This window comes from Camarhynchus parvulus, chromosome 10 (assembly GCF_901933205.1).
Source record: "Camarhynchus parvulus chromosome 10, STF_HiC, whole genome shotgun sequence".
NCBI classification, from domain to species: domain Eukaryota; kingdom Metazoa; phylum Chordata; class Aves; order Passeriformes; family Thraupidae; genus Camarhynchus; species Camarhynchus parvulus.
This window is the reverse complement of record NC_044580.1, coordinates 16,899,788-16,918,221: the sequence shown is the minus strand read 5'-3', so window position 1 is coordinate 16,918,221 and position 18,434 is coordinate 16,899,788. Positions and strand designations below refer to the sequence as shown.

The 18,434-nt window shown below is 38.9% G+C and overlaps 1 protein-coding gene across 2 annotated transcripts in view; it reads right to left on the bottom strand.

Annotated features, from left to right (window-relative positions):
- Positions 1 to 18,434, bottom strand: part of LRRC28 (leucine rich repeat containing 28) — a 52,149-nt gene that overhangs the window by 19,305 nt on the left and 14,410 nt on the right. For both annotated transcript variants that reach the window (XM_030955251.1, XM_030955252.1), the window contains one exon: positions 554 to 760. In XM_030955251.1, coding sequence (XP_030811111.1) covers positions 554 to 760 — 207 coding nt within the window. The remainder of the gene's footprint in view (positions 1 to 553; positions 761 to 18,434) is intronic.

Below are 18,434 nucleotides of genomic sequence, written 5' to 3'. Positions count from 1 at the left end.
CTCCCACTCCTGACCTGCTTCCACTCTTCCAAATTTTCAAAGGATTGAGCAAAAGGCACATCAATTCCTCCCTGGGCTACTACTGTGGAAATTTTGATGGATGCCTGTATACAGCACAAACTAAACCTGCACTGGATTATGTGGTACTGACACTCCTAATGCTGAAAAGTAATTTATATGGAGTTACTGGGACTCCACAACAAGTTTTAAACCATAGTTGAGGAATCTTAGTTAAATCATCAGATCCAGCAAACAGAAACAGATCATTACCCAAAGTGGTGGAACTCAGATTACACAGTACTATATTTAAGCACATCATTTAAACTTTTTCCCCTCGGTTAGCTAAAAATAAAGCAAATTTGATAGCTTTAAAAAAAACCACAAAACCTTAACCTGCATTTTTTTTATTAACATATTTTCCAACAATATGATCCCTGTGACAGCTCCATAAACAGAGTCTGCGGGGACCACCAAAGAAACTCACTTGTTGCTTTGTTTTTCATGTCTGGGGCAGTTTGTTTTGCTGCCTCCCACCCCCCAGGTGGGGACTCACCGAGGGGCAGGAATGCCAGGCGGTTGCGAGCCATGGAGAGCACTTGGAGGCTGGGCAGCTGGCACAGGTGGCGGGGCACAGACCACAGGCGGTTCCTGTCTGCAATCAGGTTCTGCAGGGAAAGGCACATGTGCAGCCTCTCGGGTAACGTCATCAGGCGGTTGGTGGAGATGTCCAGAGTCTCCAGCTCCCGCAGGTCTCCGACCTCTGCACAACAGGCAAGGGAATTGTAACTCCTGACACAGAAACCCCCACACATACATTAAAATGAAAGTTCATCAGTGATGCTGCTTTTCTATAGATACTGTTCTGTCAATCCATGTTGAGAACTGATACTGACTGATGCCTTGTGAAGGCTGACCTAGAACAGAGGCTGGATAGAGTTCCAGAATAAAGTAGGGATTTATTAAAAGGATCTCTTCAATGGATCCACCTTGGGCAGCACAAGAGCCCAGCCAGGGCTGCACCCAAGATGAACCAAAATGGTCACAAAATGCATGACTGGTCACAGGGTCTCACATTTTTATAAGTTTTAGTCCATTTGCATATTGGAGTTAATTGTCCAATTCCAGCCTTAGCCCATCCTTCTTGTTTTTCTCGCTCCAGCCCACGTTGTTTGTGCTCTTGGGCCTGAGATTTGGATCATTTGTCCTTGGTCCCCAGCTAGAGAAGGAATTGTTTTGTCTCCCTGCTCTGTGAAGAGAGCTCACCATCCCCTAATGTGAAGCTCAGAACTACACGCTAAAGCAGCACAGAATGTGAAAAATATAAAAGCTAAAACCTGAGCCATCATTATAATCTCCATTATCTTCATGTATCAAAAAGATTTGGAATACGAAGGTGATGGAGATTGTCAGTATCAGTTAGGAACCTTCATCAGTATGTTTAAGTATGAGATCTCTCATAGAGCATTCCTGAATTGTGACAATTACTACTGCCAAAATATCATTTTCCTAGTCCTAAACCAGTACGAGGGAAAAAAAAAAAAACAAATCAAAAACCAAAATGCAAGCAAAAACATATTACAAAGCTTGCTGATATTGAGAGTGTTTTGCACAACCCCAAACTCAGGAAAATTCAAAGGATTTTTTTTTTTAATATTGAGGATGCAATGAGGGATTACTTAAGATTCTCTTGCAAGAAGAGTTACAAACACATGCATAGCACTTCTTGCTTAGTGACAGTCTTTCACCCAGCATGCTTGGGAAAAACAGCTCTGTCTTCATGATACAGTTCAAAAGGGCTAGTTTAAATTAGAAAAGAAATTTCTTAATAACTTGTGAGTGATATTGTTATGTTATATTGTAGGAAGGTATTTCACAAAGTTCTAATCTACCGTTGCAATAATTACAGTGTCTAGAAGTTTGGTTTTTCTTTTATTTCAAGAATTTAAAAGTTGATTTTGTGTTTCAAATAGTATTGTATAATTTTTTTAGGTAGGTAACAAACTAAATTCTTAAAAAATGTGTAAGGCATGATCACACAAACAGCCTCACTTGTGCAGCAGGGTTTTCCCTTGTGTCTGGCCTGCGAAACAGGATACAGGACTGACTGACAAATACATTCAAAATATGTTAAGCAGCTCTGCAAGTTAGACCTCATTGTTTATTTAGTTATTCTTTTACAGTTACTCTAAAAACTGGATAATTCTATATATTATTTCCCTCAAACAGGAGGAAACCATAACATTTCCCCCAAACCTACAGAACAGTTTTGCTTTGTTTTAAAAATACTTCACAGCAATGAAACCAACTCATGAAGTGTTCTGTGCCCCTAAAACTTGGTGCAGTTCTCAGCATCTTGCAGACCCAAATGTACTTTGCTCTCAGCTGAATGAAATCAGCTCTTGCATCTGAGAGCTGCTAAAACAAGATTCACTAGAATCTTCTACACTGAAAACACCAGACAATCTACACAATCCACAATCTGTACAATTTACAGCTCTATCACCCAGATCTTTTACAAAGATATAAATAGGGTAACACTGTTTAAGCTAAAGTTAAACAGAACCTGTTGTGCCCTTAAGCTCTCTGCAGCAGGAGCTAGAAAATTCACTGTTCCCTGAGCTCTGAGGTTGCACCTTGTATACTACACACAAAGAAGGAAACAAAACACTGGGTTAACCCAAGCTGTCTTCTACACAATGGGAAAAAGAAGTTCACCTTGGGAGAAACTGCTGTAAATGTTACTTTCAAGACTGGAAACATGAAAAGCAAAGAAAGGGAAGTTGTAATTCAGTATTAGAGATTTTCAGACAAGCAATCATTAAACAAAATGCATGTGCACATTTAGAGGGAGTTTCTGCCCACTGCAAACAATCCCAGCATCAACTACAATAAAGACTCAGCAACACAGTTTATGCATCCTTTTAGAAATATTACTGACAGAAGCAGCTGCTATACACAGATGATCACATTCTTCAAACCTCTTAGCTTTGATGTCAACAGGAATAAGCTTTACTTGAAAAGGTGTTTTTTTTTTTTATTACAGGATTGAAAGTGAATGACAAAAGGAAAATAATCACTACTAAATAGCACAAGACTACTGTGCAAAAAGAACTGCAGCAGATCTCATTTCGAAAGAGTTTTATATTCATCACAAAGCCATATGCTTGAAAACAGTGACAGGAAAAGAGCCACCTACATTCAGCCAAACCACTGACCACATGCAGTCAATAATAGGCCCAGCTATTTTCATGCACTAACCTTTTTCTCTGCCACTAAAAACAGTTCTCTAGTTCAGTTTAGGTCCAAAATCCCATAAATGTTACGGTTGGCAAAGCTGGCAGAGTTTCAAAGGCATTGCTAGAATGATATGTTTCAAATCTAAGAGGAAATAAAAGTATTCTCACTTTATCCTTCATCCAAAAAACACATACCCAAAACTTCATCCTCTCTACCTTAATCTCCCAATGCATACCAGATGTAAACATCCACTTTCAACATCTAGTGCCACATGTTGCACCAACACCCACTGACCCACAGTGAAGTTTAGGACTAAGCCAAACAACAAAATGCCATAATATTAAGGACATAACCCTCATATTAAAGGTATAACCCCCAGACTCCCCACCATAGTGTTTAAAGCTCAGTTTGAAGAACATGCTCAGACACTTACTAATGACACTAAATTGGTTTTCATCTCATTAAAGCTAAGGGAAACAATTAAGAGGAATAACACAAATATAAACAGTCCATTAATAAGTTTTTCAAGCTTTTAGTTACTAAATACTATTATCCTTGCTTTTAAAGTCTTGCAGCATAAATACTGCAGGAAGCCTTGGCTAACAAACACAGTGAAAGACTTGCAAATCTCTCTTTTGCTGTCAGCTCATCAAGCACTAGGATACACCAGAGGTGAACTTTGGAAATTTACAGCAGATCCAGAAAAGAAAATGGCTATTCCCAAACAAAAAGAGCTGACAAAGGGACTTTCAGAGATTCCCCCAGCACCCCCAAGGGTAAGAAAGAGACAAGAATTATACATCACCATTAGACCACACTGAGGAGTTCCAATTACATTTAAATGAAATTCATAAAAGTGTAATTTAAAATTTATATTAGCTCTAGGGTTAACACTATCAAAATCAACACAGCAGAGCACTGAGCCCCACTCTGATACCAGAAGCCAGAAAAAAACCCAATTCCTCAGTAGCTCTGCCACCCCCCAGCTCAGGAGGACGCAGATTTGTGCAGGCAGAGAGAGCCCAAACGTGACTCGGGCGTTCCATCCGTGTCCATCTGCAGGGAGTGCTGCCAGCACATGGAGCTGGGCAATCCCATATGGTCCCAATGTGCACACAGGAGGGGCTGACAGACTGGGACTGCAACACCCCACAGCCCACAGAAATTCAGCGCAGGCTCCGCACCCAGCGCCCTCCTCCAGCTGCCGAGGGGCCGTGAGGTGCCACGGACCCACATGGACCCACACGGAACCCCACACAGGCTGTACTCCAAAACTGGGGAATTCATTTTATCCTTTTCTCCCTTATAATATGCAGAGTCAGAAGGGATCACTCAGCTCCAAAAAGCAGCCTTGGCATCTGTTGTAAGAGCTCTCCCAACTATTTGGCAAAATGGAAAAGTAAACTGTCCTCTTGTGTGCTGGGGTTTTCAACAAAAAGGTGCCAAATAGATCTGACCCCCAACATAATGAAAAAAGAAACATCAGCATACCTTTATTTTTCTTTAAAAAAGTGAACCCAGGAAAGGATTTCAGGGAATGTCCAAAATGATTGACCTTCTAACAAAATGGACTGTGTTTATATAAACATAACTAGCATCAAGAAAAAAAATCTATTTCTCATTCAGATGGTTTAAATGCCAGTTTTAAAAATTAATTCCCATGGTTTTATGTGAAGGAAACAAAAAAAACCCAAAAACCTCTCATCTGGAAATAGGCAGCCTATACAACATAGAGTAATTGCCAAAGGCAATTCAAACTTCCTTAATCTTTTCTGGGGGTACAGGCCTCACCAGCTGCGTGACCCAAAAATAACCAACAGTTTTTCTTTACATTTCAAGAGTAATCCCACCTTTCCCCGATGGGCCATAAACCAAAATTTCATCCTAAGATATATGAAACACATACACAGTTGGATTTGAGTGTATGGGAGGGAAGGGTTTACTTTAAATCTGAGTCCTTATATCCCAGTAAAGTTAAAAAGGGGGAGAGGAAAGGGCTACAGACCTACCTGCATGAGAATGGACCTCAAAGCAGGATATTAAGGGGAAGTAGAGAACCTACAAGGAATGGAAAAAGGGACTGATCAGCAAAGAGAGCTGGCACTTCAGAGGTCAGGCTGCAGAGGTTAAATGCAAACTGCCAGGAGGCCAGGAAAATGGGAACTCACAGACAAACAAATGGTTTCTCAACAAGAGATTAAGAGCAAGAAATGAAGAACTGATGTCAACAAGGAGTAGAAATTAGGAGGACAAACCAAATATTAAATTAGGTTTTTGCATCATTTTTCCCTGTAAGAATAATGGTGTGTGTGAGGACAGAGACAGAATACCTCATGGGAACAAGGACAAAGCACTGCAAATTACCACATCCATTACTAAAATGAAATGAGGCTGCTTAAAAAAATTTCCATCCCAGAATACCAAAAAAAAAAAAAGAGTTATATATCAAAATTGCAGATTTGGGCATGAGGGTTCTCAATGAATAGGACATTTTCTGGGATAGCAGCCTAGGGCTGGAGAAGAAATGTAGAACCTGTTAATGTGAGCTCAGTGTTCCTCAGCATCTCTTAACAACTGTTCCAAGGGGAAAGAGCACCCAAGAGTAACCAGTGACTGGAACATAAATAGAAAGCAGAATAGAAATGCAGCCCAGATCTTCTCAAATGTAAATCATGTCATACTGGTTTATCTTTCTTTGATGAAATTTCTTAGTTAACGGTAACACATGAGGATCACACCTCATGGTAAATTACTGGGATGGAGAAAATATTACTAGTGGTGGTGTTCCTCAAGGGTCTGCCTTGTTTAGACTTCTCATATAGCACCTGGGTAAAAAATATTAGGTTTCAGGTTGCTGTCAACCCAAGTATTTAAAGCATTAGTAATGTGGTAGAGAACCAAATTGTCATACAGCAGGAAAAGCAAGAACTTCTAGACTTAAGGGATAGAAATGGAAAGAAAAAGAACAGAAAATCATAATAAAAAAGAACAGAAAATCTGATAAGAAGGTGCTGAAAGTCAGGGCTCTGATTGAAACAGTGAAGGAGGAGAGGGACTGGCTACACTTGCTCCCTCCCAAAGGGCAATAGTGCTATTTCACCCTACTTCACTCTTGAAATAACGTTTTAATCAATTTCCATGAACCTGAGCACAAGATGCATTTCCTTATTAGACCTGTCAAACCATGTACCAGTGAGGAAAAGTGTTTGAAGTCTTCCATATTTAAGAGAACTTACTACCTGTCCTACTAGAAAAAAAAAAGTCCAAGTCTCTACATGCCATGAATTTGAAGTGGATACCATCATCAACTAAAAACTGTAACAGACAGTGTACACAGGAAGTGTAAGTCTAAATTGCTGAGAGCTTGATGGAGAAGATCTCCTTTAGATCTGCTCTGGGATGTCTCAGGAGGACTTAAATAGACTTTAAGATGGTTAAAATAAATTAAATAGCCTATTATATATTACATTACATTTACTGTTCTACCACGCAGCTCACATTCCATAGCCTATAAAAATTAAATTTTCTAGCACAAATTGACACTTAAGGTAGACCTGTGCCATCTTCAAACAAGGAACTTTAACCATAACTGAAATTGGTATCATTAGATTTAAGGACAATGAAAGGGGCGGGCAAATTGAATCCCATTTACATTTTGACACTGCTGCATGCAGCTCTCTGTATTGTGGTGAAAGAGCTTGAAAAGTGGTCTGTAAATCTAACAGACCTGAAGATGATTTTCCTCATATTTCTCCCATATAGGCTAATATTTGCTTCATTTTTCAAAGGAAGAAAAAAAAAAGAGATACTGGAAGATATCTTGTGATACTGCAGCAACTGTTTTATGAATAACTCACTTTTAAATAAGGTGCTCAAAGAGATCAAACCCATAAAAATTCTACGGAAGAAGAAAGCCTCTATCCCAGCTGATCAAACTTCAATCTATTAATTTCAAAGCAATGCTTATGGCTGCATTTCACACAAATATTCTGGCTGCAAAGAACAGGGGAAAAGATTTTTCTGGGGCAGAACAGTCTTTGTGAATGAACATAGTCACGTAACACCCCTCAAAGCTGTTCCCAATTCTTGGTTTCACCTACTTCAGCCATGAACTACACTGACTCTCCTCCAAAACACTTAAGAAGCAGACAAAGCCCAAAACCAAGTGAAAAATACATACTTCTGCTGAACATACCAAAATAGAATCTTTTTTTCCCTCAACCTTGCTAAATGTCACAGGCAAACTTAGTACCAATCTTTATTTATTTTGTGCCATCATTCACAAGCAAAGGTGAGAAAAGTGGCTCCATAAAGTCCAACCTTGCTAAACAGTAATTTTAGGTCAGCTAAAAATGGCTGAAAATAGACATCAGGTATGAGGGTCTCATTAAGTCAAATTCTTCTAAAGGTCAGTGGTTCCCCATCTTACACCACAATTAAACTTCAGTTAACAGAACTGGCAGCTGTATGAATGCCATGGGCCCAGCACTCTGGGCTTCTCTCAGCACACACACAGAGCACAGATCCACAGGGGTTATTAGTTTGTATTTCCTCTCACTGCAGGTCTGGAATTACATTTTTGTCCACAATTTGATGGTTTCAATGAGAACAGTTAGGATAAACCAGATGACAAAAATACCAGAAATTATCATACGCAAGAAAAGTGGAAAAGGTGGGAGGAAGGGCAAGAGGAACAGGGAGAGGAAAAAATTGTTTATGCACAAAGGTAACTCAAGGCCATGAAACTATCAGGTTTGCTGTTTTCCTGGTTTGGGGTTTTTTGTTTGTTTGGTTGGTTTGTTTTTTCAGAAGACAACCTATCCTTTCATTTTGCTCTAGTGTGCTCTCCCTATTTCACTGCCCCACAGCAAGGTACTGTTGTTACACAAACAAGAGATGTGAAATTAATGTATTAATATTATTCTATGGTTTTATTAAATTATCCCTCAAATTTTGACTTGAGCTGCCAAAATTAAGTATAAAGAGTCAAAATGGTACTTTATCAAATATATTGCATGAAAAATTCTGCTAGCACTCTACAGAAAAAGTCTCTTACTTATGGAGTTTTTCTGCTCTTATCTTTCCGTTGAGGAGCAGCTGTTTTCCTTTTTCTGGGTGGTAAGAACATAAACAAAAGTGACATGAATAAAGCATGAGACCTGTTATGTTTCTCTTGTTTTGTTTATGTCTGACTATCTTTACTGCTGCACACAGTCCACCTTTCAATGTGCACTAATATCAATACATGGAAAGGGGGGGGAAAGCCTTCCAGAAAAACTTAGTGCATAAAGTACAGAGCTGATGATTTGAACTCACGATGCCAGACAGCTGAAGATGGTTCCTTAAATACAACAAACCAGTACTGAAACCAAGCTGAAACCAAGGCAAACAAAAGGAGTATCCTAAGGAGAGATTAAGGACAGCTCAGGAAGCCAGAGAGACAAGGCTACTTCTGGCTGTAAATTCTAGGACAGCTTTTTCCTTTCTTCATCCAAGGAACAACTTGAGATCAACACAACAGAGTGGTCTCTCTGACAAACACAGATTAGTGGCTTCTAACTCATTACAGCACTGGTGTCTAAATAATCCACACAAAGACCAATCTGTTGTGACTGTTGCTATCAACTGTTTCCAGCCAACTCACAACAGACACATCTTTCTTCTTCTTGAGGTTAGTTAGGGTTTTTTTTCTTCCTCTCCACTAAATGCATAACAAAAGCAATAGTCCAGGTTCAATTTTCATCTTGCAGTGGAAAGTACTGTTGTAGCAAGGCAATTTATGGCTCACTCATTGTACTACTGGGAGACACCACAGAACACCCTTCCCTGAGGGTCAAATTTGGCCTTCATAACAAAAAGATTCAACTATAAATTTGTGTGGGGTAAGGAAAAGAATCAAAGGGAGATCTTTAGCTTGGAGCCACGTTTACAGCAGTGGAGTCGCTATATTTGTTTTTTTTAAAGAATGCTACTGGATGGGACTCTAAGAAAAGAAGAGTTCTTCCAGGCCACTGGCAGTTACTACAAATTGCAACAGTAATTACTGGGGAGGGACTGGCCAAACCTTACAGGAAATATTCCCACTATAATAGCCATGAAAACTATAGATCCAGATATCCTTTTCTAGCAGCAGCACCAGGAGATTCTCTTGCTCCTCCTCACTGGCCCAGCTGTCTCTGCTGAACTCAGCAGCCTGGAGAATTCGCCAGCCCAGAAGGGGAGGCAGGAGCTGCTACAGTGACGTGGTTACTACATGAAAAATGCTATGGACCAACTACTAACAGTTTTAAACTACGATTATCAGTAAAAAAGAAGACATCTGACTTCAAGCAACACCAGCATTGTCCTGATTTTATAAATGCTGAGAGCAACTGCAAGTCTTGTCTTAATCAAGTAAGGCTTGCAATTACACTCCAAACTCCCCATTCAAGTAATTCTGAACTGCATTCTTTTACCTACACAAATAAATAGTCTTAGTTCATAAAGCTCTCCAAAGTTAAATAATTATCAACTAGAGTACACTTGTACTTGCTTGGCATCAAAGCCTTCCATCTAGAATGACACTTTAATGCAGATTTGGACAATGCTAAGGTAAACATGGGTCTTTATTTTAAATACCACTGCAATAAAATTAAGTTAACTGAAATACAGGTATCAAACTCTGTGACATGAACCATGGGAAGGTTAATCTCACATCATACCTCGAGTTCTACACATTCTCTTCACAGGCTTTTTCCATTTAGATTTAGTGTCAGTAAATGATGCATTTTATTTTGTCTCAATTCATTTAATAGAGCAGCTGAGTAAAAACAAGGACGTTAATAACAAGCAGTAATTTAACTCTCTCACAGTGGTATGCAGAAAACTAAATTATACTTGGTCAATACAGTCAAAATGGAAATCAATATATTATAAAATTCTTCTATCGCACAGCATTAACAGTTAGTGTTTGTTCTCTTTCAAAGACGAATGACTTTGTTCTCCAAGCTTCCCTGAGCACTCAATCCCTACTAGTAAATTGCATTTGCTTAATGCACAAGTAAAATCAACCACCTGTTAATACCGCTAATCACTGTACATACGTTAGGGAGAGCTTAGGGAAAGAAAGGAAAAAAACCAAGGAAACCAAAGAGACAAAAAAGTACATTCATAGATAACTTTATAAATAAAGACTTTAGAATTTAATGGAGAAGCAAGTTAACTTTTAAAACCCAGCCCTAGAAACTATAAAAAATAAGCTTCAAGAGCTATTTTTTTCCTGTCACAAATGTTAATTTAATGCAACCAAAAAAAAAAGAAATATCACAAATTTCAAATTAGTAAGAGGTTTTAGATGAAAAATTACTAGGAAATTAGTTTAGTTAGAATTAACAGATAAACTTATTTTAAAACAATGTCAGTAAAGGCAGCAAGCATAGACACAACCCCCCTGAAAAGCTGGTTTTGCTTGGATGGATTACTTGAACTTGTCCTAGGACCCTCCCAAAATAAGTCACTGCAGGAAAACAAAGTTAGAGCTCCTTGGCAGTCCAGCACACTGAAATCACTAAGGCCTTTTTGAGGTAAACCTGGAAACTGCAAAGCAGTTACCACCATTTTTTTTTTCACGCATTTACAAACTGATGAAAAATTTCAGAGAAAAAACACCTGCAGTTTAGTATCTGTTCAAAGCTGAGGTTCTCTGAAAGCCTGACTAAACACCACTGAACAGACTGTTGGTATTAAAGAACTTCTCATACTACAGAAAGCTCAACACCATCTGTATGGGAAACATCTTTCTCAAAATACATCCCCACCTCCGAGGTTTGGTCTCAGCCTTATCAATACACATCTGTCTTCACCCGTGTGAACAGCTATTGGCAAACGTTTATGAGAGACGCCCTTCAAACTCCCTTGAAGTTCAGTTTTACTTTTGGGTAACAGCTCTAACCCAAAGACTTTTACAAGTATTTTAAAGAGCATCTGTTTTGAAGTTGCAGAAGCGAGAGGTTCATATACCTCACATGTGTTTGAGCCAGGCAATCAGTAAAGGCTTATCTTTACAATCAGATAATCAGCAGAAGAATTCAGTGATGACAGATGAGTTACAAACCAACTTTTTCTTCAATTCCTTTACTTAGGAAGCAGGTCTGAGCTTAGGCACTATACAATTACTTGAGCTGAGGCTAATTTCTCAGAGTATGCCCTCAGTAACAAGTGGTTTCTGTAAGACCAGTCACAGGGAGAAGATTTACTCGAAGTGCCACCCTCCTGCTGCTCCCCGATGGAGCCAGGCTGATGCACGCATTGCACAATGGAGAACCCGCCTCTGACAGCCCCGGGGTGCTGCTCAGAGCCTGAGCGCTGCCAGCTCCAGCACGGAAAAACCCTGCTATCAAATTCCAAAGAGGAGGCTTTGCTGTGCTCTCAGTAAAGGGTTCAGCATGTTGAGGGAAGAAGTTTCAAAAGCAGGGGAATGACACCTTAAAAGAAGTTGCAGTAACTTACATGAATTTTCTTTTGATGTAGATTTTTTCTTATGGAAGAATAAAGGTAAAAGATCCTAAAGATTCCTTTTTTTGTTAGATTGGGCTTTTCCTAAAGTACAAAAGCAAACTAAAGCCCCCACAATATCTTTAACACACTTTATCATAATAAACACAACAGTGATTACACTCCTGATGACAGTTTCCTGCACAGCAAAGCAGCCAGACAAGCAACAAGCCATCACACTTTCTCATTTACCCATCACACTTTCTCATTCACCAAGATTATCAGAGGTGCCACCAAGAATTTTGGAGGTGGGAGGGGATTTGCCAGAGCTATGAACAGAGTAATGATCTATTAAGCTTTATAGTCTACTCTGATAATCCATAAAATTAAAACAACTAGAAATGTTAGGTTTTATAGTCTTTGTGGATTTCTAGATACATTTATGTAACTAACATCTTCAAACACTCCAAGCAAGAATACACAGAATTACAACCCTGCAGAATGAAATTTTTTGCAGTCTGTTTTTCTACATCTTAGATTCAACTCCACAGGAATAAGACTGACCAAAAGCAACCAAAGACCCTCTACTTCTTCCTCTCATTTGCTGTGCAGACAATAACTTCACATAGAACAAACACCACTAATGGAATAATGACTGAATTCAAACATAACTGTAGCCACTTCCAGACGGATTTTCTTTCTGTGGTATGTAACAGTGTCACAATGAGTCCTTCCCATATATTTCAAACCCAGGTTTTCAAACAATCAAAATGTAAAAAAAAAATAATTCTATTTGACCTTCATTATTTAGGTCTGTGTGCCAGGTCTAATCAGCTCTCACAAGCACATTCCACTTCTTAAAAACAGACTGTAGAAATACATATTTCAAACTAAAAGGAACACAACGCATTGTTTTGATGCTACAGCCTGAAGCCCTTTATCTGAGTTTTATCAAAGTATATTCTATCACTGATCAAAGCAGCAATGACAACTTAATGTTCTCTAAAGTTATATATTGCTGTATAAACTTCCCACTTTTGTCTCGTGGCCCCTGGCTCTGCATGACATTGGGGGGACATTCAAAGGTCAGGAGATTTCCTTTCCAAACCCTCTGCTCCTAAGTGGCAGCTCTATCCATGGCAGAAGTGGGGAGAGGAATTCCATCAGGGCTCTGTCCTAAAATACCCTAGAAATTTCAGGTTGTCATTTCTTCTGTCAGATGTTTCAATGACAGCTTGGTACATTACTGTATCAACTATCTGTCTGTCTAGCAGCATCTCCACATCACCCTATGACTCATTTTTTTGTCATCTCAAGACCGCTTCTCACTCTAGTATTAAAATCAATATTTAATCTTAAATTCCTTTCAATTTATTGCTTTGCATACACCATGTAACTAGCTTTTAAAAGCGAAGTCTGGAAGTTACTTGGACATGAAAGTCTCTCCCTTTTTAAAGAAAATCTGTATTTTAACAATTCACTGAGAAATCTCATATTGAGTTTACTAGAAAAATGTTATGCAATTTGATGTTTAATGAACTGTGTTGAAATGAGTTGTACTTAAGACTCCTTATTTAATAAAACGGCATAAGAACATGCAACATAACTACCACGTTTCTACAGTCATATTAAGACCTCCAACATCTTCACAGAGTTTTAAGCTTCAGATGAATGGTTGTCAGGATTACTTAAAGCACTCTCAACATCTTCAAAATTCCTGCCTACCCCTACAAACAAGAGGAAAAGCCCTGGAGAAACGAGGCTTACACTCACTTGAGAAATCAAGGACTGCCGAGCAGAAGAAGGAGCCAGGATTTGAGAGGCAGCACCAAATCTCTGAACAATAGAGAATCCAGTTAAATCTGCTCCCATCCTCTCAGGAATGTGAGACTCATCCAAGTATCCCCATTAGAAGCAGCTCCAACTCCTTTATCTCCTATCAGAGAGCCCTCGAGGGGAACAGCTCTGGGGAAAGCCCATGGCCCAGAGCTCAGCAGCAGACGTGTCCCTGCAAGGATTCTGATTTTCAGGAGCTCTGCTATGCCAGAAGCTCAACAGCCTTGGGAGCACCACAGGCAATAATTAGTTTGGCTCTTCCTGCCCCATCCTGGTTTCACCTACACCTCATCAGGTTTCTTAGGAGCTCCTTTTCAAAGGAGGGAAGGAACAGGGAGGGGCTGGAGGGGGTAATTCTGTGAGTTTGATGCATGGAAAACTTTCACTAGGATCTCACATGGAACAGAAGGGAACAAATGGCAGCATTGGCCCATTCTCAGAATCCAGTTTCTAAATGAAAAACATGAGGATCTGGGATTTGGAATTGAGAATAAAATCAGAACTGAAAATAAAAAAATCGGGCAACAGCAAGTCACAGGCAGCCTCGCATGGATACAGTGTTACCCTCTACAATCAGGTTTGTTCAACAATCTATTAATAAAGTAATTAGCGATCAGAACTCAGGGGGTGTCATTCTGAGATGTCTCTGCCCAGACAGGTGATGCCACCATAACTGTCACTACAATCTGGCAGCCAGGAAGAATTGCCACATAAAAAGGGAACATTTTAGTAAGTCTCTGCCCAGACCATACAAAGGAATTCCAACAAAACAAGGATGTCTGAGACGCTGATGTACAGCACCCAGCTCCCAGACATTCCTGGATCTATTAATGAACTCAGTAATTACATCAGCATACTGCTCATGCTTAAATACAGTCAAAACTCAATCAGGCACAGATTTTTTTTCAAGTTAAAGCATCACTAAAGCTAGAGGCCAAAAAAAAAAAGTGTGATTGAGCCAAAATCATTATAATCTTGCTAAAATGTGCAAGAAAGAAGAAAAAAACCAAAATCAATAAAGTTATGTTACAATTTCGAGTGACCTTTAAATATGATAAAACTAATATTAGAAAACTGAGAACACTTCATTGTTACCCTGTGCTACAATAGGATTTTAGGCTTCCAGTTATTGACATGAAGCCTCCATGCCAGGCTTCAGTTTCAGTTTGTGTCTCATCTTTTTTTCTGATATGAAATGACCACAGAACTTAAAATCTGTTTCACAAAATTGCAGGTACTTGAAAATATAATGCACTGAACCATATCACAATTTCTTTTTTTAACTAAGCCCATGCTCATTAAAGGAGCCTAATTTCTAAATACATTTTCCAGTGATTGCTCAAAATTAGAATAGCAAATTTTAAGATGGAATTTTCTAGTCCAATAAGCCTGGTACACAAAGCAATATTTGAATCTCTAATTTAAATGTTAACAATGAGAGACGCTGATGCCTTCCTCCAACTGGTTCCCATTAGTTTTCACATTACTGAATTACAACACATACATACTCAGCACATGCATTTCTGAGGACCTGCTGTGCACCACCAGAATGAGGAATACCAGGAATACCGCAGGCCATTGTTGAAAGAGATACTTTTGTTGGATTTTTTGTTTCTTAACGTCATTTCTGCTACAGTTACGGGAAATATTTCAGTTCCAGTGCACCCAATAGAAGCCCATCTGGACGAAGTGTTGGAACAAAAGCCTACATTGGAACAACATTTTTAACCATAAAATATAGGTCTGGAATTTTTCTGGCTATGTTTATACTATTTTTGTTACCAGCATCCAGTGACATTACAAACCTTCCATGGTACACCGAGAAATGCTGTATGATAGTAACAAAGAGGCTTTTAAAAGCCCCTCAACAGCGGGGAAGTGGAAAAAAATAACACTAAGAAGGGGCAAGCAGACAAAGAGAGAACAGTGAGCAGCTCTAAGCACAGATGACTCATTCTGACATTCTATACAGGTGAGGGTATACAGGAAAAACTTCAGTTAAGGAAAATTTCCAGGAATTTAGTGGAATTCTTTTATTCTCTGTCTTCACTTCCCTCCCCATAAATTTCAAGCACTCAGAAGTACTAGCAGTCCTCCTGAGATTTTAACCCAAACCAAATGTTTGAGCAAGGCAGCCTGTTATAAAATCTCAAGCAACCAACATCCTTTAATTAAATAGGTACCAGTGTGTTTGGACGTGCATGGAAGTGAATCCAGAAGGAATACCAGCTGTACAATACACTGCCCTGTGCTTTGGTCACCCCTGGCAGTCTCAGAGTCCAACCCCTATCATTTCCCATCCACATTGCCATTTTGTTCCTGACCCCTCCCTGCTGTAATTTCTTTTTTTTTCCCTTAAAAAAAATTTAGTCCTTAAAGGCTGCCTGGATAGAGCTGTATTGGAGTTTATACAAAGCCAAAACATTTAAAAGCTTTTCCTCCTAGAAATCTAAGGAATGACTTAGAGATACTATCAGGTATTCTTATTGTGCTTCTGGATTAACACAGCATTATTACCAAAGCCTTACTAATCCTGATGTGAAAAACACAACACAGTAACAGGCAAGTGTGGGTAAGTTCTGCATTGATTTAGGAAAAAGTTATAATTAGCTGTTGCTGAACCTAAGAGGTAATGTAAAAGCTCAGTATGCTGACCCTTGGTTTTCTACAGCAAACTGAAGGTGGAATTGACTTATGAAACAGAGCATATATTTTACAGATCTGTGCAAAGAAAACCTTGTTTTTAATAATTAGGCATCAACTCCTTCACAGAAAACAACATATTATTATAATAATTAACATTTTTATTTAGGAGGCTATGCTCCTTTAAATAGTCACATACTTCCAGAGTGCAAAGCTCATGTAACCTAATCTGTGTTTTCCTCAAATCCCCACAAGTCCATTTACTTAAAAACACCACGCTCCTGGATGGGTGCCTGGCGTACCAAACCTGTCCCGTCGTGCATATTTTTATCCATGTTACTAAATTAGGAAAGCAGAGTGGACTAAGGTTATGCCAACTTGGAAAAAAGAACAGGGTCTGCATCAGTTTGTGCCTTTGCTTTTAAATTCAGAACCACTATAAAAAAAATTTGAATTTTATTAAGTATCAAAGCAATCTGCCTTAACCAGAGACAATAATAAAAGCAGAAGGGAAATCTAGGGAGAAAAGGTAAGAAGCCAAATTTATTCCCTTGATTTTGAAGCCTCTAAATCAAAATGTGGAGCACAAATTCAAAAAAACGAGTTAGGACCACATATTTTCATGCCAGGGTCTACAGTAAGAATTGAATTACTGGCATGCTGTACCCATCAGTGGAAATCTACTGTGAAAAGAAGGGAGGGAAGAAGTCGTATTTATGTGCCTTTACTTGAGATTTACTGAAATCCCTTATATTGAGCGCTATTCAGAATCCTAAGTTGGGTATTCAAGGAGTCTTTACCACTTAAATACTGGTATGAATAGTAAATACAGATATTGTACTTTACAGCAACATTAAAAAAGTGAGAGAAATGAATATGCAGTTTTCATATCTGGAAGTTTCTCCTGTCCCCAATTAGTAAAGCAAATTCCAAAGCAAAGCAGACTTTGCAATAATCACTCAACATTCCAAGGGTTACTGTGTAAACAGACAAAGCAGCAATAAACAATTATCATTTGATTTATAATTTTAGTAACGACTGAACCCTCCTTGTCATTACACTGAAGTTACCAATGCAAGAGAAAATTATGTAGTATTTATCCATAAAAGTTACGTATTTCAAAATTCATCTTCCTGAACTCTTCCAGCCTTCTGGAAGCACAAGTTGGTTCAGTTACAAAACTCACTGATCTTACTGCTATTAATTTCCTATTAACTTAGAGGGTTATTCATTATGGAGAGATAATTATTAATTTCCTAATAATGGGTGGGAAGACTCAATCCTCCCTAACATTAAATATGATCAGCCTCAAAAAGGTGTGGTCTTAACAAATGGAATGGGAACACCCAAGTTCTATTTCTGGCTAACACTGACTCCTGCTGTGCCCTGGAGCAAATCACTTCTGTTAAAAACACTTTTTTTCCACTCTGTAAAATGAGAATAACACTCCCTTATCAGCTTCACAGGATCTTTCTCAAATGCTTTGAAGATAAAGTTTTATAAGCCTACAAATGTATTTTAATGAGTCTTAAACTGATTATATTTCTAAAACAATTTGCCTTAAAAAGGAAAAGGATTTGAAGAGAACTGAAAGGAAGGGTCTCTGTGCTGTTAACCTCCCCTAACACTGCTGCAGTTTGCACTTTAAATACACCAAAGGCACACAAATTCATTTTCCTTCAGTCTGCCTGAAGGAAGCAATATGGCAACAAGTGGATGCAAGCTGCAGGAGCTTGCAGAGACAACCCAGAGGTGTGGATGTGCAGTGGAGCCACATTTTCCTTCTGCTGGGAGGAACGTGCCCTGGACTCTGGCACAGACCTGCACCCCTTCAGCTGCTCCCTCACCTGCACTTCCCTCTGACATTCCAACAAACAGCAATCCGACTGCTACCAACAAATTTGCTATTATTTGGTCACTTTTTTCTTTTTCTTGGTCTTGGTTTTTAAAGTTCCTGAACAACAAACACAAAGGGAACCATGGTCTAACCCATGTAAAGACAACTGCTGATTTTTTTTCCCCTCTTCTTAAAGGGAATTTTGCCAAAAGATGGGCTGGGATCATAAACCATACCCTCTTCTTTAATTACTTAGCTTTTGCTCTTGACTTGGCAAAACATTAAGCTTTTCATTTCAGTAAATCTATAATTAACTCCAGCATGTGCTGAGTAAACATAACCTCACTTTTAATTAAATCTTAGAACAAGATGGTACAAAACTTGCTGTTTCTAAAGAGAAGTACCTCTC